At 42.7% G+C, this 21,423-nt stretch overlaps 2 protein-coding genes across 16 annotated transcripts in view; one reads left to right on the plus strand and one right to left on the minus strand.

Annotated features, from left to right (window-relative positions):
- Positions 1 to 536, minus strand: part of KDM1B (lysine demethylase 1B) — a 51,877-nt gene extending 51,341 nt beyond the window's left edge. For 9 of the 10 annotated variants that reach the window (XM_036347522.1, XM_036347526.1, XM_036347521.1 and 6 more), the window contains exons 1-2: positions 403 to 536; positions 48 to 91 (exon numbers count right to left, since the gene is read on the minus strand). The gene's annotated coding sequence lies outside the window, so the exon portion shown is untranslated. Of the gene's footprint in view, positions 1 to 47; positions 92 to 277; positions 383 to 402 lie in introns of those variants that run through there. The other variant, XM_036347519.1, reaches the window with a different exon arrangement.
- TPMT (thiopurine S-methyltransferase) lies at positions 81 to 19,417 on the plus strand. 6 transcript variants are annotated; one of them, XM_036347534.1, is made up of 9 exons: positions 81 to 281; positions 3,200 to 3,383; positions 5,145 to 5,237; positions 11,358 to 11,490; positions 14,983 to 15,035; positions 15,466 to 15,540; positions 16,773 to 16,858; positions 18,228 to 18,272; positions 18,724 to 19,417. In XM_036347534.1, exons 2-9 carry the CDS (start codon positions 3,244 to 3,246, stop codon positions 18,834 to 18,836), a joined length of 738 nt encoding a protein of 245 aa, XP_036203427.1. In that variant the 5' UTR covers positions 81 to 281; positions 3,200 to 3,243; the 3' UTR covers positions 18,837 to 19,417. The 6 variants fall into 6 exon arrangements, with proteins under 6 accessions (XP_036203427.1, XP_036203426.1, XP_036203423.1 ...); XM_036347533.1 differs by lacking the exon at positions 81 to 281 and adding an exon at positions 491 to 632; XM_036347530.1 differs by lacking the exon at positions 81 to 281 and adding an exon at positions 852 to 947.
- The last annotated feature ends 2,006 nt before the right edge of the window (positions 19,418 to 21,423 follow it).

Genomic DNA, 21,423 nt, shown 5'->3' on the forward strand with positions numbered 1-21,423 from the left:
CTCGGTCTGTTCTCCGAAGTCGGAGAAGCAACAACCTCCGGGCTCACCTGAGCACTGAAAAGGTGCAGGCAGTCGCGGGGAGACGGCAGCGCTGGAGAGAAAGAAAATAGTGTACGGGGTTAGGAGACACCCTCAACGCGACGAATCAGGGAACCCCGTCGCCGCAACACCCCGGCCCGGGAATTTCTCTTCCTCGAGCAGTGATCCCCACCCCGCACCCCGCTTCCAATCCGGAGAGGGAGGTATCAGCCTCCTAGGGCATCCATCCACCTCCCACCTGGGTGAGGAGCGCTGCGCATGGGGAGAAGGAGGGTTTGCACCCCAGCCGAGCTGCTTTGTGCAGAGCTGTCACCCCAAATCCGCCGTAGCCCCTCCGGTCATCCGAAGCCGCGTGCGCCTCACCTCCGTGAGCGTGAGAGACGGAGCGCTCCGCCCCGGGCCGCGCGCGCCCCTCCCGAGCCGCGCGCCGCGCGCACGGGGCTGCACGATCCGCGCCGCGAGCCGCAGCCCCCGCTCGGCCGTCGCCGCCGCCGCCGCCGCCGCCGCCGCTTCCGCCCCTGTGACGGCGTGACCCGGAGTGGGAGGAGCCGGCGGGAGCAGGGAGGAGTCGGGGCCCCGCCTTCGCCTTCGCGGTGAGGTTCGCCCCTCCTTGCCCATTTCCGCCACTGCGCCAGTCGGAGCGCTGGGGAGGGCAGGGGCGGGGCCTGGACGCCGGGAGGGGATGGGGCCGGGGACGGGAGCGGAGGCGGGACGTCCAGGGAGGGGGCGGGTCCGGGGCGGGGGCCGAGGCGGGGCACCTGGGCGGGCGCGCGGGCTGGACGCCGGTGAGGGGTGGGCCAGGGGGCGGAGACTAAGGCGGGGCGCGGGGGAGGCGGGGCGCCCAGGCCTTTACTTGCCCGCCCGTGGCGGTTCGGAGCTAGACCGTGAGGCAGCGGGCGACTGGCGAGGTAGGTCCCCTGCGGTCCAGCGAAAGCGCGGGTGAGAGATGGAATGATCCGCTGGGTGCGAGCCTGGGATGGGGTTCGGGAACCGGCAGCCTCAAAAGGAAGGACAGCCCAGCCATCCGCGTCCCGGAATGGGATGCAGGGAGCAGAGTGAAATCTGAGAATAGAGGCCGGGAAGTAAATGACTTTGCTGTGAGTCCATTATTTAAAGTTAAACCAAAAGATTCTTGTGTGTCAGTGATTGGTAAGAGAAGTACTTGTCAGAATAGTGAGTGATGCACTGGGGGTGGTGTGTGTAGCGGGGGGAGGGGGGGGGGGACTGGAGTGCTTTAAATATTGTCTTGCTCCATGGTGTTAACACAGGTGTAAAACTTCTATGTAAACATTCACTGAGCCGTACTCTTAAACTTTGTGCACTTTAGGGAAGTCATTCTTAACTTTAGCAAAATTTTTTAAAAAGCAGTAACATGTTTTTGTTTAAAGGTGGGGGCCCACCCACAGAGAAATTAGCGACCAAACTAGCACATCTATTTCCATGTATGGGGGAAAATACTAGTGAAACTTGCCTTTCCTGATTTTTATAATTTGCGGTTTTATCTGATTTTAGAACGAAACTTTTTATTTCTCCAGAAAAGGACAGGGACAAGTTAAGAAGCTGTTAATGTTTTCCGAGGTGATTAAGTTATATTCCTGGTGTTCAGTTACATTTCAAGGTTGTGTGAGAGGGATAGAGTTGTACAATCCAGGTTGCCCTGCCTCTGGGATAAAATTATGCTTTCCTTTTGTTTTAAGTAGAAAACTGCTTAGTGACATCTCAAGCCCAAAATTTCAACTAGACATGGAGATAAAAAACCAATTCATTGCTTTTCTGTACCCAATATCAGATACTTCACACTAACCTCTCAAAAAACTCTGAGAGCCTTGCAAAAGTCATTTGTTAACAAATATTCGCTGAGAAGTGAATTTATATTCCCAAGTACAAGGGATGTGCCTTCTTAAATTCTAAGCACATCAAAGCCAAAATATGCATTAAAATGAACTTTTCCTTTTTATGCTTTTATGCTTTGTTTGCTATTCTCAAGAATAAATCATTAAGTTAGAACCACCAATAATAGCATACTAATATAATTCAAACTACTGTATAGAAATTTTATAAATAAAAAAGCAAGATAGTTATTAACTACAGAATAAAAAAGTTACACAGCAAAGTAAAAGTAATTACAGAATGCTAAGCTGTGGGAAGCAATTAATGAGTAAGAACAATGTGTACTCCGAATATTTAATCAAAAATCTGCTACTGAAAGGATAGGGAAAATGAGAAGGGTGTGTGTGTGTGTGTGTGTGTGTTGGGAAGTTGAAAGAGGGCTAACTGCTTATCTTCTCTAGAAGCTACCTAGAAATGAAAAATCAAGAAGATACAAAATAAACTTGTTATTTTGAGATATAGAGTTAAATTTCAAGACTTAGCTATAAAAGTTAAAGATGGTTGGGAATGGGAGCTATTATTTTCATAACTGTTGAATCTTTAAATTGTATGCATTGTAACATTGATTAAAAAAAAGAAGTAAGCATTTAAAAATATGTGGTATATTTACACCATGGAATACTATGCAGCTCTTATAAAGAAGGATCTCTTACCGTTTGGAGGGACCTGGAGAGTATTGTGCTAAGGGAAATAAGCCAGTCAGAGAAAGACAAGTACCACATGATCTGACTCATATATAGAATCTAATGAACAGAATAAACTGGTGAACAAAATAGATCCAGATACATAGAAGCATGAAACAGACTGATAAATCTCAGAGGGAGGTGGGGGAGATTAATTAAAGAACTTATATTCATATATGCATAACCCATGGACATAGACTATAGTGTGGTAAAAGCCTAGAGGTTTCTGGGCTGGGTGGAGGGGGTCAATGAGGGGGGGAAGGGGGACATCTGTAATACTTTCAACAACAAAGATAAATTTTTTACAAATTTTAAATTAAAGAGTAACTGAGATGCTAGAAAAAATTATCTTAAGTTTATAAAAGTTATAAAGTATGAAATGCCTGTTTGTTTTTTTCTCCTCTCCTTTTCTTAACTTAAAACCTTTTACTCTAATGTTAAGATGTAATTCAATTTTTGTATGGATTTTCTTGTGATGTTGAAATATTTTTTAAGAACCATACTTCTGAGGAGAATAGTTTTTATTTCATTCTTCAAGAGAATTGCAGTGCCCTTAAATGTCAACATTGCAAATATTTCCCACTTAGGCGTTGGAGACATCTGCTTGTAAAGCAAAGGTACCCACGAAACTATGGATGATACAAGAACTTCACTTGATGTTAAAGAGTACCCCGATACTGAGGTACAGAAAAACCGAATACTAACTCTGGAAGACTGGCAAGAAAAGTGGGTGGAGCGCAAAATTACATTTCATCAAGAACAAGGACACCAGTAAGAAATGTTTGGTATATAACCAAGAAATGCTCTATCAGAAACTGACTTTGGCAATAGAAATAATAACATAGGCACACATTATTTGACTGATTTTAAGATGCACATTTTAGCATCTCTGAAAACAGAACCAATCTATGTCATGTCATAGGTGATTGGCAATGTTTTCTCTTCCCCCAGAGTATAAATAATGGAGTGACTTACAATTGAAGGCATCTTAGGTTTATGAAATATGGTTTTCTTTTTTAAGCCCTTGTAGCATCTATATGTTGGACATGTGTGCTTATACATACAGCAGATGCTCAAGTGACATTAATGCCTATATCTCTTTATACTGAGAAGTGATGGTGTTCTTACTTTGCTTTCCAATAACATGTGTTCAAATGTTAAAGTATTATCTATATAGGGGAAGAAAAGTTGAAAGAAATTAGCAAGTGAGCCAGGATGTTGAGCCACGTGTTAGTAGCAGTAGTGGGCTTCAAAGCAGGGACAATAAATCTTAGGCCAGTGCTGAGTCAAGTGGTCATGTCAGACATTCCTTGTTCCAGGCAGTCATCTGCCCTCCCAGGGGACATTTTTATTAGTATTAACTAGAGGCCCGGTGCACAAAAACTTGTGCACTCGGGGGCGTCCCTCAGCCCGACCTGTGCCCTCTCGCAGTCTGGAACCCTTGGGGGATGTCCACCTGCTGACTTAGGCCTGCTCCCCGGGGGATCGGGCCTAAGCTGGCAGTCAGACATCCCTCTGGCAGCCTGGGAGCCCTCAGGGATGTTCACTTGCCACGGGGAGCAGGCCTAAGCTGCAGTCACACATCCTTAGCGCTGCTGAGGAGGCGGGAGAGGCTCCTGCCACCACCACTGTGCTGGCAGCCATCAACCTGGCTTGTGGCTAAGCAGAGCTCCCCCTGTGGGAGCGCACTGACCACCAGGGGGCAGCTCCTGCATTGAGTGTCTGCCCCCTGGTGGTCAGTGTGTGTCATAGTGACCAGTCATTCCCCGTCGCTCTGCTGTTAGGATCAATTTGCATATTACCCTTTTATTATATAGGATTGCATTTGCACACCGAGAGTAGTTGGGGCAACATCCCAGAATCATTGTATGGGTTATCTCTGTCATGTGGATGGCCTTAGAAGAGCCACATCTCTACAGAGGAATTAACTACAAGAATAACTATAACTCTTCAGAGCTCCTTCTGAGACCTGAGCACACCTTTAGAGAGCTTGAAAAGCTCAGTGTACCCAGAGGCTCCCCCACATCTCACACACACATGTAAACACATACACAGATACCTTTGAGAGAGTAATAAAGAAATTTCAAAACATCAACCAAAGAAATTTGTATTTTATTTTTAACTAGAGGCCCGATGCATGAAATTCGTGCAAGAGTAGGCCTGCCTTCCCCCTGCTGCTGGCACCAGCTTCTCTCTGGCACCCGGGACCTGGGCTTCCCTCACAGCCCCAGCTTTGTCTGGAAGGTCTCCCGGAAGGACCTCCGGTCTAGTTAGCATATTACACTTTTATTATTATAGATTACTAATCAAGACAGCCACATATTTAAGTCAGATTAACCACTCATATGTTACGGAGCAAGCTACTTCACCTTCCTATTTCTTTTTATGTCAACTGGAGATTATAATAATTAATGTTATCTACTTTGTAAAGTTGGGAATAGTGAGGTAATACATGAAAAGTACTTAGCGTCATACAGTTGTAGTCCTTTCCTCTGCATTGGCTAATTTTTAAAACTTTGTTTTTCTCCCCAGGCTATTAAAGAAGCATTTGGATGCTTTCCTTAAAGGCGAGAGTGGACTGAGGGTATTTTTCCCTCTTTGTGGGAAAGCAGTTGAGATGAAATGGTAAGAGCAGATATGCATTAACACACTTTCTTATCTTGGTGAAAAGTACTTGTAGCTAGAGCATTTGTGAAATGCCTGCTATAGCTTAACTGTGGCCATGAAATTGACGACATTTAAACTATATTATTAGACTTGATCCTAACCAAGTCGGTTCAGATGACTGAACCAGAAAAAAGAATTACTTTGGAAACTACCTGCCTGAAAATTATTAACTCTATAAATAGATTGTCTTATTGCCCAGTCATAAGTGATAAGAACAATCTAGAGCAGTGATAGTGAACCTTTTGAGCTCGGCGTGTCAGCATTTTGAAAAACCCTAAATTAACTCTGGTACCGTGTCACATATAGAAATTTTTTGATATTTGCAACCATAGTAAAACAAAGACTTATATTTTTGATATTTTATTTTATATATTTAAATGCCATTTAACAAAGAAAAATCAACCAAAAAAATGAGGTCGCGTGTCAGAGGTGTCATAGGTTCGCCATCACTGATCTAGAGTGACGCCCACCGACAGAGTGCTGGGGAGTGGCAGCAGCCACCACAGCAGTAGAAGCAGCAATTTATCTGTGTGCAGACCCAATATTAGAAGAAGATGCTAATTAAAGTGAAGACGCTCACCAGAAAGGAGATTGAGGTTGACATTGAACCCACAGATACGGTGGAATGAATCAAGGAATGTGTGAAAGAGGGAACCCCCCCACGCCCCCCCCCGCCCCCCCCCCCCCCCCACACACACAGCAGCAGCAGCTCATCTACAGTGGTAAACAGATGAGTGATGAGAAGGCTACCCTCATGGGATTTTATAATCAGTAGCTGATTGTAAACTCCTAGGTGGTTCAGTCCTCCACCTGGTGTTGGGCTCTAAGGGGAGGAGGTGGCTTTAGGCAGTGATGGACCCTCTCTCCATTTTACCTGCTTGCCCTGTCTCTCGTAATGAGGCATCATATATCCTGCCATTCCCTGGGGCTCCAGAGTCACTGCCCCCTCTCCTGGATGCCCAGTCTTGTGTGTCTATGGGTAGGAGACCTTGAGGACCCCAGGATGCATGTTCCTGTCCCAAATGGCTATTGGGTTTTAGTTTGCAGTCCTGTGTACTCCCCTCTCTTATGGCTGTGTCCCTGCCCTGGTTGTCAAGAAGATATTTCCTGGCAAAAAAAAAAATCTAACAAGCAGAGACAAGATTGGTATGATGAAACAGACAATTAGATGTGATTGTTAAATATGTTAGGTTTAAAATCACTTATGATAATACCAGAACTAAATTGTATATAATTGCATAGAAATTATTATACTAGAGGTTTTCCATTTATCTTACTAATTTGTAGATTGAAGTCTATACAGATGCCAGATTTTTTTTTTTAATATATTTTATTGATTTTTTACAGAGAGGAAGGGAGAGAGATAGAGAGTTAGAAACATCGATGAGAGAGAAACATCGATCAGCTGCCTCCTGCACATCTCCCACTGGGGATGTGCCCGCAACCCAGGTACATGCCTTTGACCGGAATCGAACCTGGGACCCTTCAGTCCGCAGGCCGACGCTCTATCCACTGAGCCAAACCGGTTTTGGCAGATGCCAGATTTGAATAAACTATGAACTGAGGCCCAAAAGGCATTAAAAAAAAATGTTTAAGACATTTTCTTAGGGTTTTTTTAAAATATATTTTTATTGATTTCAGAGAGGAAGAGAGAGAGAGAAACATCAATGATGAGAGAATCATTGACTGGCTGCCTCCTACATGTCCCACACTGGGGACTGAGGCCACAATGCAGGCATGTGCCCTGACCAGGAATTGAACCATGACCTTCTCCTGGCTCATAGGTGGATGCTCAACCACTGAGCCACACCCGCTGGGCTTAGGTGTGTTTTTTTTAAGGGCAATGTCTATAATAATAAAAGTGTAATATGCAAATCAACCGAACAGCAAAATGACCTTCCAGACAACCTTCCAGACGACCATGCTATGACAGGCTCTGGCGCTAGGCCAGCCAACGTGGGTGTGATGCAATTGGTTGAGGGGCCCCACCATCACCCCACGATCGTCCCGCAGAGGGAGGCCCAAGCCACCCCTCTGTGGGGCGATTGATGGGGTGGCTCCGCGATCAATCTACCCAAAGTGGGAGGCCCAGGCCACCCTCTGCTTGGCAATTGATCACAGAGCCCTGCCCATTTGGCCTGCAATCAATTGCCCCACAGAGGGAGGCCCAGGCCACCAGCCAGCGACGCTGTGGCAGGTGTGGGCAGCCAGCCAGCAATTACCCCACAGAGGGAGGCCCAGGCCAGCCAAGGGATTGGGACCAGTGGTGGGGAAGGGAGGACAGCACCGCACACATGGGAAGCAGTGGCAGCGGGGGAGGCAGGGCCAGCTGCTGGCAGCCAGGGGAAGGAAAGCCCCGATAGGTCCTGATCACCAGCCAGGCCTAGGGAGCCTACCTGAGGAGTTCTGGATAGGGAGAGGGTACAGGCTGGGCTAAGAGACCCCCCCATCCCCGGACATGAATTGTGTGCACCGGGCCTCTAGTATTCCAATGTTATCCAGCCTATACCAGTCTATAGTAAGCAGTATTTCATTTTTCCATATGTTGAATGGAAATAAAAATCATGCAGCTGGTTTAGACTCTTTTGTTTATATAACTTCAAAAAATGCATGAAATATATAAAAGAAATAATCCCTAAATGTTAACTTACAAACTTCCTAGGAAATATGAAAGACATGTTATTAAGATGTTTATTTTAGAACTATAAACAGTTCATGCTCTGACCACATAGAAAGTGTGTAGTCTTTGTGGGTAATAGGTACAGTGACTTCTGCTCTACCTTGTATTTAAAAAATGTGAATTTTGTTCAACTCCATTGGTATATTAGGGAATAATTTGAGCATGACATGAATTTTACATTTGTTTAGTCTGCAAGAAACATGAGGTGAAAGCAGATAACTCTGCCCAATGGAACTAAGCTGTGTATGAATAGATAAAACAAACACAGGCACACACCTCAAACCTCTCCCAGAGGCCTCAGCTCATCCTGTGTGCTGTGAGTCAGTCCCATCCACAGCTAGAGTTAGGGCTTTAAACTCGATTCCCAATAATCCTCTGTCCGTCACTTCACAATAACTCAAAAGCTGTAGCCCTTCCAACGCCCAGTTCTGCAAGTAAACGTCTGGTCTTTCTCAAGGTGTAAAGTGCCATGTTGTAGTATTTGTATATTATATAACCATTTAACATGTGTAAACTGCCAAATTTCTACTAGTTTTCTGTCTTTTTCTACTGACAAAGGTTTTTTCTTCTTATGTAATGTTTACCCAGTTTATTTCTAAATATTGGTTCACAGAGATAAGTTATAGCAAATATGTAACAACTTTTTTAAACATTATTTTTAAGTTAAGGAATAATCCTGGGGGGAGAGGGGAGGCAACTGGTTATTAATGCTTGTTTTCAGAATGAGATGGGAGCATCTTTCCTTTGCCATGTGCTTTGTGTTTGATATCATCATGCTTGGGTTAGAACCAGACAACTCAGCACAAAGCCTTGAGTGTAAATTGTTGGTATCAAAACATCTTACTTAGTTTAATTTTTTTAAGTAGGGGTGGGAGGGAGGTGACTATGCCCCAAAAGAAAGGGAGTCTGCAATGAGGATTTAGAAACACTTTGAAAGTTTGTAACCTCATCAAAAACTGCCTTAAGCCACACTCCTGACCGTTATAGATGAGTAAGAAAAAAAATGAAATAGATTCTTGGGAATTAAGCCATGTTACTTTAATTTGCTACTTTTTTCAGCATTCTGTGCATCTTAAAAACTGTTACTGGGGAATCATTTTCTGGCAGAATATCTTTGTCAAACAAAATTATTGGCCTTGTGGGAGCTGAAGTCAGTCACCTTTTTGGTGAATTTAAGTGGACTTTGGTGAGCTTGAAGTTCTATATTTCCTTAAAGATAGTTTTTAAACTCCCAGAGAAAAATCCACTCTCCAGATGTAAAAACTCATCTTTAGGGTAAAGAGTTAAGGGTCCAGAGATTGTAACAGTTCATGAGGTCAGAGGGAGCCAGCCTGGCACCTGGACCATAGCTGACAGATTCCAACAGAAAGTGTATTTAAATTCTCCAATTGACAGTACTGAGCAGGGGAGAGGGTAGCGTTGGGTTAGTAAGACAGTGGAATACTGTATTTTAACCAATGGTTCTGGGGGAGAGTGCCTGGAGAAAACAAAGTCACTGTTCCCTTTTTTGAAACAAAACTAAAACCTGAAAATATTTTTTTGTTCAGTAAAAATGGGGTAGAATTTTATTGTTCCCTAGCCATACGGGACCATTTCCACTGAGAAGTGAACAGTGGGGACTCAAAATTTTGAAAAAATTGGCGGAAAGGGAAAATTGGCTTTCTGTTACAATTGGCAAGTGTTCCAATGGGGCTTTGTTTTGGTCAGCAGGTATCATGTTGTGTGTGCACATGTGGACTAGTGTCTCTGCTGAGTTTATAAAGTTCAGAAAAGATGGTTGATAAAATGTTGATTTTTTAAAATTTATCTCAGTGAAAACACACTGGAACTCCAATAAACAAATACATACATACCTACATACATACATACATAAATGCATAAATGTATAATTGACATACATTATGTTAGTTTCAGGTGTACAGCACAATGATTTGATATTTGTAGGTACTGCACAAGGATCACCACAATAAGTCTTGTTAACATCCGTCACAATACATAAGTTATAATTTTTTTTCTCCTGACAAGAACTTTTAAGATCTACTCTTAGCAACTTTCAAATACAGGGTGGGGCAAAAGTGGGTTTAAGCTGTGAGTGTGCAGTTTATTCTTGAATTATTATTAATTATTGTATTATTTTCCATAGGAACAACTGAAAACCTATTTTGGCCCCACCCTGTATGCAATACAGTATTAGTATCTATATCCTCGTGCTGTACATTACATCCCCATGACTTATTTCTTTTATAACTGGAAGTTTGTACTTTTTGACCCCCTTCACCCATGTTGCCCAACCCCCAACCCCAGCCTCTGGCAACCATCAATCTGCTCTCTTTATCTATTAATTAATTTGTTTGTTATTTTATTTTATTTTTAGATATCACATATAAATGAAATCATATGGTATTTGTTTTTCTCTTCTGACTTATTTCAATTAGCATAACGCCCTCAAGGTTCGCCCAGATTGTCACAAATGGCAACGCTTTGTTCTTTTTTTATAGCTGAATAATATTACATTATGACAAAGTTTTTAATGTTGCACCCCAACCCTTATCTTCTCCATGAGCCTTGTGGTTTTTATTGCATGATTTTGCGTAGCGCGGTGATTTTTAGGTAGGCATATGTTGCATTATCGCAGAACTGACTGTGTGTGTGTTTAATTTAATTTGGCATAAAGTCAATACTTTGCCTAGGTATTTTGTGCAACTAGTCATGTTTTCTCTGGAGTGCAGAATTCCAAATCTGTGAGTTCTGTAATTATAAAGCTTACCAGGAAAATACTAGTTATTTGCATATGATAATTAAATAAATTTCTGGGTAGAATGTATTGTAAATGAAAATTATAAGATTTTTTATAGAAATGGATGCTAGTGTTCTAGAGCCATAGGCTCCAGTACCATAGCTACTGGCCGCATATGGCTATTTAAATGTAAACTAAATCACACTGGCCAGGTCCCAGGTGTTCGACAGCCAGTGTGGTTAGTGGCTGCTGGCCTGGACAGCGTAGGTATAGACACGTCCATCATCACTGAAGGTTGTAATGGACAGAACCAATTTAGAGAAATTGAAAAGTATTTTTAATCCATAGGATGCTTTTAAATCAGGAACTCTTCCAATAAAGTTCAGTTGTAGTAAATCAACACTTTCAGGAATAATTTTCCAAAATTAAAAATTATTTTCCTAAAGTCATATAAATGAATTTTTCAGAATTCCATATAACATATGGTTTGAAAATATATAGATTCACTTTCTGTGGATCTATATGTTCTATGAAACCCTATGAACCTGAATTCATGTAAATCCCTTAAAGTTAAGGCAAATATATGCTTATTGGGCATATCCTTTTATTTAGTACTATATTTAAAATAAAAACTTAAGTGTAAATGTATGGTTTTATGCAGGTTTGCAGATCGGGGACACAGTGTAGTCGGTGTGGAAATCAGTGAACTTGGGATACGGGAATTTTTTACGGAGCAGAATCTTTCTTACTCAGAAGAACCAATCAAGGAAATTCCTGGAGCCAAAGTATTCAAGGTTTGTTTTGTTTTTTCATAAATAATTATGTCTATACCCCCACAAAAATGTTTTTTCAATATGAATGAGGATACTATGCAAGTGTACATAAGATTCACTTATAAATTAAGGAGCTAGGGCTTAAAAAGATTGATGGATAACCCAGCCAGCATGGTTTAGGAGTTGAGCATCAACCTAATAACCAGGAGGTCATGGTTTGATTCCTGGTGAGGGCACATGCCTGGGTTACAGGCTCGATCCCAAGTGTGGGGCATGCAGGAGGCAGCCAATCAATGATTCTCTCTGATTATTGATTTTATTTATTTTTAAAGACAGAGTAAGGGAAAGGGAGAGAGAGAGAGAAACATCAATTCGTTGCCTCCAGTGTGCACCCCAACTGGGGATCAAACCCACAAAACTGGGTATGTGCCCTGACCTCGAATCAAACTGGTGACCTTTCGGTGCACAGGATGATGCTCAACCAATTGAGCCACACCGGCCAGGGCCTATATGATTTTTTAAATTTACAAATTGTCATTTCTGAAACCTGTTTTGTGCCACACCCTGCCTGAGACATTGAGAAGATAATACAGTCCCTGCCCTAAAGAATCCTTTAGCTTAGAAGAGAAAAGAGAAACGCAGAGAAAGCTGTCATAAGTGGAGTTATGTGTAATGGCACGGGTATTAAGGGAACAGAGAGGAAAATTACCTAACCCAGCCTGGGGGAGCTTCCTGAATGAAGCATGGTGACTGACAGGGCTGGGACAGGCAGGGCGTCACATGCATGGTCTCAGATGCCCTATGAAGCTGGTACCTTCAGGCTGTGCAGCAAGGTTTTATTTTATTATTATTTTTTTAAAAATATCAGGTTTAGGACTTTCAGGGTCCCCTCGCCCCCAAGTTATTTTGTTTTTGTTTTTGTTTTTTTTTAGAGAGAGGGGAAGGGAGAGGGATAGAGAGATAGAAAGAAAGATTGATGAGAGAAGATCACCATTGATTGGCTGCCTTTTGCACACCCCCACACTGGGGATTAAGCCCACAACTCAGGCACGTACCCTGACCAGGAATCAAACCAGTGACCTCTTGGTGCATGGGTCGATGGTCAACCACTGAGCCACACCGGAGCGACATGTGCAGCAAGGTTTAAGTGGGAAGGTGACAAGGCCAGATTTTCCTTTGAGTCAACAGACCCTTGTGGCCTCAAGGGCAGTACATTTGAAGGGAAGGAGCCTCCTGACAGAGCAGATGGGAGGCTGTGAGCGGTGGTCTGGGAAAGAGATCTTGGAAACCTGAGCTAGGAGAGTGACAGGGGTGCTCAGAGGAACACGGGTAGGGTAAAGCAATGCTGAGGATGCCAAACGGGGGGTATTTAGTGATTAACTGAGAGATCAAGAGGATGATGAGTTCCTATTTCCAGAATAGATGACAGGTTGAATGGCAGGGAATAAAGAGAAAATGGGTTTTGTTTTGGAGATGCTGAGTTTAAGAGACCTGTAGAATGGCAAAGGTGTAGCTGGCAAATGGTTTTAGGTCTCTGAAATGCAGGGCAGCCCTTAGGTTGGAAAGAATAGATTTGGAAGTTGTCATCCTGAGGCCAGAATGATCCAGTGGCACTGCTTCACCAGCTTGGGGTCACAGTGTGGGGATAATAAAGGCCCTAATGTGGACAAGCAGAGGGGGTGAGCCACTTGCATTTGGAAGAGCCTCAAAAGACAGGCAGGAAAGTGGGAAAGCTTAATAGTGAAAAATGCAAAGGCTTCAGGCGTGCCCTGATTGGAGGCTGTTGGGCTGGGGAAGCCAAAGTGGGGCCAGCTAGAAGGGGCCATACTCTGTGATGGGTTTAGGTTATATATTTGACTTTCTCTGGTTGGTCCTGAGTGGGGAGGGTAAAAAGTAAGGAGGCTGGCAGTCATTGACCACATAAGCTGTGGTTTGGCTTCCCAGGCTGGTTGCTGGGAGCTTATGGGTCCAAGTTCTCTTGTCTTACGTGGTCTGGCCATTGTTGGTACATTCAGTCTCTCACAAAGTACTCTCATTTTAAATGCTGAAATTAATTGCTCAGGACATTAGGAGGCTTGCTAGTACTTTATTTTACAGCTTCCTCCCATCCCATTCACAATCATCTAAGAATCTCAGGAGATTACTCAGTCCAAAGAGGTGAGTCCTGCTCCCACATGCCTTTTGGAGCAATGGCTCTCAGCCCTCACATTTGAAGTCACCTGTGGATCTTTTAAAGTTCCATAGTCTGAGGACTCACCTCAGGCCAAATACGTCAGAACCTCTGGGGTGGGGCTGGCATCAGTACTATTGAAAGCTCCCCAGTGATTCCAGTCTGCATCCACAGTTAAGATGCACTGGCTAGCCTTAGCCGGTTTGGCTCAGTGGATAGAGCGTCAGCCTGCGGACCAAAGGATCCCGGGTTCGATTCTGGTCAAGGGCACATGTGTTAGTTGCAGGCTCCTCCCAGCTCTATCTTTCCCTCTCTTTTTTACTCTTCTGAAAAATCAATGGGAAAATATTCTCAGGTGAGGATTAACAAAAAAAAAAAGGAAGAAAAGAACTGGTGGTTCTCCCTGCCTCCAGGCCCAGGCCTCTCTGGGCTGCCCCCAGAGTACTTCTGAACTGGTCTTCAAAGACCCTCCCTCCTGTATTTATAAACCTCTGTTGGCACCTCATTTCAGAATATAATCCAAGAGTTTCACATCCTGATGCACCTTTGCTAACTTGCCCTTCACCCCTGCCCGCACCCCACCTCCTAGACTTCCATCCTCTGGACATGATGGAATCCATGTCATGATACTCCCCCTGGACTGCACCCCCAGCCCAACCCCTGTAATGTTAGCAGATGCACCAACACCCTTTCAAAGCCGCCTCTTGTTCAGCCGTTCCCCAGTCAGTTCCCTGTTCTGTCCTCTGTTCTCACAGTTCTCAGGCACACAACCAGAACAGTACAGGCCGTTCTGCAGTGTAAAGCTTCTCTGTACCCACGCCTCTCTGCTGCACCAGGTTGTCCCCATTGTGGTCAGAGACGGTGTCAAATTCACATCCACTATCTAGAACCAGGGTAGTCCTATCCACAAAGCACTCAGAAAATAATGCTCATTAGATGAATGAATGAAAGAGCAAAGGGGACATCACCCCAACTGCACTTTTCATGAATAACTATTCATATATTTTACCTTTCTCTATCAGCTTGCCTAGTATTGATTGAACTGGACTCTGATGAAATAAATATTGCTAAATTTTGACAAGTTAATGAGGTTAATCTCTCTTTATTTTCTCCTTGAGTTGATCTAAAAGAACAGTTTTTTTTTTTAAAAAATACGCCATTAAAAAATGTTTTTCAGTAAAATTTTATTTTCAGTAAAAACATTATCTGCAGTAAAATTATATCCTTTATATTTAATTATGCATTCTCTCTCCACCACCTTTGTTTTTCCCCTCTTTTCTTTCCTTTACTACTCAGTTATCTCCTAATAAGTAGACTTTTTTTCCTTGACTTTTTCATTACAGAGTTCTTCGGGGAACATCTCATTGTACTGTTGCAACCTTTTTGACCTTCCCAGGTAGGACTGAATACTATCTCTGCACTTTTAGAAACCTCAGTACTTGCTGGCCGTGCTGGGGTGGGGGCAAGTCTTTCCTCTCCCCATCCACTTGTAGTAGCACTCACAAAGCATTGGTTTGAGTCTGTTCTGCAGTTATTTTTATCATAGGCTCCACTGACAAAAAATCAGTGAGGCCAGCAGTCATTGAACACGTCCTACCTCCCCAATATTTTTGTCCTTGGATAGCTTCCAAACTATGGAAAACATTGTCATGACCCTAGACAAGTAAGTAAAAGGAAGGGAAAGCAAGACAGGTGTCACCTTCACACCTAGGTCTGTAACACCTGCTGAAGTACCAGCATGCACCATGGGAATCACTGTTCGATGTGTTAAAGATTTGATGTTCCTTATATAAAATGTTGTAAATGTTTTTCTTTTTTTCTGATAGAGCAGATATTGGCAAATTTGACAGGATTTGGGATAGAGGAGCATTTGTTGCTATTAACCCAGGTGATCGTAAACGGTTAGTAATTTGGTTCCTTTAATTATGTTGGCTTTTCATTTCTTTCTTCTTCTTTCTTCCTTTCTTTACTTTTTTATTTCTTGCCTTCTTAATTTAGTATGCTGTGCTTTTTCTGGATTCTAGACAATTAGCTAGGATTTTACTGGTTTAAAGTAGCATTTTGTATTTGAAATTAGAAGACCTAAATCCAACACCATTTTTGTCTAAAAAGTATAGGATTTGGCCATAGGGACCTGGGTACAAGGCTTGTGACTGTCATTTTCAAGCTGTGTTGCCTTGATCAAAGTATCCACCTTCTCTAAGTCTCAGTTTACTCCTCTGCAAAATTGTAATATTTCTACTAGTACCACCATCACCATATCCGCTAACATACCAGGTGACACTTGTCATACATTTGCCATGTGCCAGACATTGTTTTAAATACTTTATGTGCATCAACACATTTCACCCACAAAACAACCCTGTGAGGTATATGCTCTCATTATTCCTGAAACTGAACCCAAGTTCAGCCGCCTGCCACTACAAAAGCCAAACTTGTGAGGTAGGTGCTGGTGAGAGGTAAGTGGTTTATTCAAGTGCCGGTGACTCAAGAAGATGTTTCTTTGTTACTAATGTTGTGGCCCCACCCCATAACAAAGAAACAGAATTTCCGGAGGATGAGGCCCAGAAATCAGGATTTTAAAAAGATTTCCAGGTGATTCTAATGTGCAGCCAAGGCTGAGAACCACAGCCCTACAGCATACCATGTCCCACAGTAAACCTACAGAATCAGTCTGTGGGGATGGAGCTCAAGCGTCTTTTTTTTTTTTTTTTTTTTTTTTTTTTGAGCAAGCGCCCAGGTGATTTTGGGACCCGCCTGGGAAGAGGTGTCACTGCCCCAGAGCACACGGTGGCCCTTTGAGAAGACTGTGTTCAAAGTGGCCAGACCTCTGGGTACATCGCGGTGGAAGTGGTCTCTGCTCGTCTCGTTGTGAAGTCTTCTGGTCTGAGCAGCTCCGGAAGCAGCCTCATTTTCACTCCCATCTTTATTATTTCCCAGTTTAGGCTGATGACATAATTTGTGGAACCAATTTCTGACTTTTAGAATGAGAATCGGCTTCACAGGGTTGTTAGAAGAAATAAGCTCAGTGATGTAGATGAAAGTAAAGGCTGCCTTCCCTCCCTGCCAGGCTTTGCCTTTGTAGAGAATTCTAACACGTACTTTTTTGTGTGCTTTTGTTTGTTTGTTTTAGCTATGCAGATATAATGCTGTCCCTAATGAGAAAAGGGTTCCAGTACCTCTTGAGTGTTTTTTCTTATGATCCAACTAAATATGCAGGTAAAGTCTTTTTGTTTTCCTAATTGCCTCATTTCCTGATTTAATTCTATGACATGAATAGCATTAATTTTCTCCTAATTTATCCCATAGGAAGTATAGTGTTTATACACATACATGAAGATAAGTCTAGTTTTGGCGAATGGAAACTATAAACTTTTTCTATCTTCCCACTGGGTACATATTTTTCTCATATTCCATTCCCATTTTGTTCATTCACAGCTCAAACTATGAAAGAGAGGGAGAAATGGATGGCCCTAATGTAAAAGAGAAATCTCATGATTAGGAGGAAGAGAGATTTGTTTGCTTTGCTATAGATAGAGCATATCTATGTCATCCGTGGTGATGGGGATGATCTGGGCAGAAGCCTATGGCTTCACACACACAAACACCCTCATAGGAGGGCAGTGTCAAAAGTGGACATGTTGAGGTAGGAGGTGTGCGAGAAAAGCTCTAAACTATTGCTGTTTTTTAATTTATGAAATTTTACAATTTATTGATTGCATTTTTTTTTATAACTATCTTTGTTTTGAATTTGTAAAAGTGCTGTGTTTTTTTTCTGGACCCATTTTGATGCATTTGAACATTGAAGCTTAACTTTTGTCATCGCTGAACTTTGTCTTCAGGAAGATTTGAAAACCAGCTATGTAGATTTTTCATTTCTAAAAATTCCCTTTTTGATGTTTAATTGTGCTTTTTAAAAAGTACTCTGTTTTAGAAACATTTACATACGTTAGTGTGTTTTTTTCTTTGAATCATCCTAAAAACTCATTAAAAGATGAAACCTGTTGTTCTTAATGAAATCTGGGACAATTCGATGGAAATAGAAATTAATGGAGACAGATATCAGCTCTGCTAATCTGATTTCAATTTCATTCCTGAACAGCAGGCTTAGGGAGTGGCCTATGGGAAGAAAACACAGCAAGCAATGCCTGATGGTTGAGCTCAGAAGAGAGAGCTCTAGAGAGGGGCAGAAGCTAAGTTTCCTTTAAAGTTAATGGCCCTCAGCAAAGTGGGAGGCTGTATAGAATATAGGGGAGTGCAGGAGCAGTAGAAAATCAGTATCCCAAGACGATGAAGGAAACCCTAGGGAATTTGTTAATGAACTTTGGTATGATTTCAGTGTTCCCAAGTCCCATGACTGGCTCAGCCACCTCATCTCTGCTGGAGATGGGACCCACCTCAGTAAGCCAGGCTTTGGTATGAGATGGTAGAAAAAAAGCAGCAGAACCTGTCACACGCTCACCTATTTGGCTAATGAAGTTATATGCAGAATACGTGTACCTAGGTCGTTGGAAATAAGCTGAGAAGTGGATCCTGAGAATTTATTTCTCTTTAGAATGAGATCTAACCATGTTTTTCTTTTACCTAGGACCACCATTTTATGTATCAGATGATGAAATTAAAAGACTATTTGGTAAGTTATGAATGTATGCTGTAACTTTTTAAATAAAGTCAACAGTTAGCTGTTCTGAGCTATTATCAAACTATTATTACCTAGAAGTACAAAATTTAAAGGTCAGAAACCATTTTATTGAAGACTATTTTGTCCTAGAAAAGGAGAAATCTCTGTAATATGCTTTTTTTTTTTTTTTTTTTGTAATATGCCTTTTTAGTTAAGTGGTATGCTTATGTTGTAGACGTTTGAATTCTTCCAGAGAGATGGTATGTTTAGTTTGGCTCTTAGGAGTTATAAGTGATAACAATTTAGAGTTCAGAATTTGCCTTAGTAATTCCCCATTTTCATTAGAAAAAAAGAGAAAAATCTTCAGTACACAGTTTTTAAAATCATTTGATGTGTTTTCAGAAGAATCCCTGATTGCATTCTTCATAAAGATTTAATTTGTTACCCTTTCTTCTTGTTTCAGGTTCAGTGTGCACTTGTCAGTGTCTTGAGAAAGTAGATGCATTTGAAGAACGACATAAAAGTTGGGGAATTGATTACCTTGTTGAAAAGTTATATCTATTTACAGAAAAGTAAATGAGACATAAATAAACGCAAGTAACATCAAGTTTTAGAGCAATTGAAAATTATGCTAAGGCATGAAAATACAATGGATGACCTTTGAAAAAATTGTTCACAAATTACATCACAGTAATGTGTGTAACATTTTAGAAAAAACAATAACAACAACAATCACATACTAAAATGTTAAAGTAGCTACCTTTGGAAAGGAGAGCATGATTGGGGAGCGGGGGTGAAAGATTATACCTGGGTGTTTTGCTTACAAATTGAAGGCTTTTTTAACAATCACCATGTATTACCTCTATAATTAAAAAATAAAGAGAAATGCAATGCATACAACTTAAATATAGTTGGCATAGAAAAATTGTTATTCTTTATGAAATTTAGAACCATTTGGGGAAATGCAACACTTCAATAGGGTTTAATGTAAAAGAAAGTGGTCTCAGAAATTACATAAAATATTAGCTTTTCCTATAAACCTTCATATTATTATCCTAGCACTGCTCTTCACATTTTTCTCTTTATATAATTTTATATGTAACAGAATCAAGAAAATGTTTTAAATTAATTAAATAAACCAATCGTATGCAACAAAATATTGTTCCTCTGTTCTCTTTGCTGGCTAGAGTTAGTGTCTATAACTTGCACCCAAATTTATTTTAAAAATAAATTTTTTAAAAAAGCTTTTTTCTGAGTTTGGCAGTTTTTTGTTTCTTTTAATTTAATCTTTTAAAAATTACAGTCTAATGAAGTGCAGTGTACTTAGGGCTGGATTCAGGACTACTCATTATAAACGTTTAGATTTGATATTTCTCAGTGTTTCATTAACAATCATATTTTGTTAAATCAGACATCCCTCTCAAACCGCACTACCTAATACCTAATTGATTTAGATTGTTTGGTTCATGTTAATAGGATGGCTTATTATTAAGAAACTAGAGGCCCATTGCACAAAATTCATGCATTTGTGCAAGAATAGGCCTTCGCAGCCCTGGCTGCCTCGGCCCTCACAGCCCTGGCTTCATCCGGAAGGTCATCCAGAAGGTCATCCAGACAGTTGTTCCACCATTCGGGTTCGGTTGATTTGCATATTACCCTTTTATTATTATAGACTAGAGGCCTGGTGCACGTGATTCGTGCACTGGTGGGGGTGTGGCCTGCGGGGATGGGCCTGCTGTGAGAGCACTGCCATTCAACTGAGTGGCTGTGGACCCGCCCTCTGAGTGGCTGCTCCCTGGTCCGGCATCTTCCATGGAGCTGGAGTGCTGGCCTCTCCAGGGGACCTGGTTGGGGCCAGGCCCAGGCACAATAGCACTGAGAGGACCTGCAGCAGCCACGAACCCGCCTCCCAGCCTCCGTGGTCAGCTCTGTGAGCCCGGCGGCGGCACTGCATGGCCTGCGGGCGTCCAGAGGAGGTGGCAGGGAGCGAGAAGGAGGATCATGGGGCAAGGAGGCGACGATCAATCGCAGCCCGGGTTCCTGCCCATTGGCCCCGGGGTTCGTAGCGGGAGCAGCCGCTCATCCCAGTGAGCCAAGTGGCGCTCCCAATGTGGTAGTGCACTTACCACCAGGGGCAGCTCCTGCGTTGAGCATCTGCCCCCTGGTGGTCAGTACATGTCATAGCGACTGTTCAACCAGTTGTTCTGGTCGTTCCACCATTCAGTCACTGGGCTTTTATTATATAGGACTAGAGGCCCAATGCACAAAGATTCGTGCAAGAATGGGCCTTCCTTCCCCTGGCTGCCAGCACCACCTTCGCTCTGGCCGGAGCTGCCTTTCTGCCTTCCCATGCTGCCCAGAGACCTGGATCAGCTGGGGCGGGGGTTGTGGGGGGGGGTGTGTGTGGAATACCTGTGTCGTCGCCATGGCGACGCAAGCGTCCTGCCCCACCCCCAACCACTTGGTGCCTGCATATGCAAGTTAACCCGCCATCTTTGTTGTGTTAATTTGCATACTCATTCCTGATTGGCTGGTGGGCGTCACAAAGGTATGGTCAATTTGTATCTTTCTCTTTTATTAGTGTATATAAGTTAACTGTGTACGTGTGCGTTGGCTGGTTTAAAGGGGGAAGTTTACAGACCCCTTGAATACTGATGAAAGTTATAGGTACTCTCCTTAGAAATATGTCGTAAGCAGGATACTGTGAAAACTTCCTTAGGGTTCAGAGTTGTTGACTTCCCTGCCTCTTCTGCCCCCATTTAGGAACTGCTGCCCTAGATGCTCTCTGGCACTGGTCTTATTCTAATACACTTATAAGTCTATTAATTTGGAGTGTCTCCTAGCTCATAATGGTTCTTACTTCTCTGAAACCTGTCCCCAGTTCATGGTGTGGGCTTCCAGAAGCCGTGACCACCTGACTCTGCCTTTGTCACCATTTGAATGGACCAAGGAGGGACTGCTGACCTGAGTTGGGCCAATCAGATTCTTCTCAGAGATTTTTAGAATTGGGTTGAGAAAAGCAAGTTAGCTTTTCTAACTTAGAGGGGGTGAAACTAGCAGGTGCCCCCAGCAGCAGTGAGGCAGCCACTTTGTCCTCTAAAGATGGGAGAAAAAGAGAATGCTGTCTGCAGAAAGAAGCAGAGACGAGAACTGGAGAGAGTCC

The sequence above is a fragment of the Myotis myotis genome, unplaced genomic scaffold (assembly GCF_014108235.1).
Source record: "Myotis myotis isolate mMyoMyo1 unplaced genomic scaffold, mMyoMyo1.p scaffold_m19_p_2, whole genome shotgun sequence".
Lineage (NCBI taxonomy): Eukaryota > Metazoa > Chordata > Mammalia > Chiroptera > Vespertilionidae > Myotis > Myotis myotis.

Coding starts and splice junctions, on each gene's coding strand:
- TPMT (XM_036347534.1), top strand. CDS start 3,244: ATGGATGATACAAGAACTTCACTTGATGTTAAAGAGTACCCCGATACT. Junction 15,036..15,465: donor AACCTTTTTGACCTTCCCAG/GTAGGACTGAAT, acceptor TTTTTCTGATAG/AGCAGATATTGGCAAATTTG. Junction 15,541..16,772: donor AACCCAGGTGATCGTAAACG/GTTAGTAATTTG, acceptor TGTTTGTTTTAG/CTATGCAGATATAATGCTGT.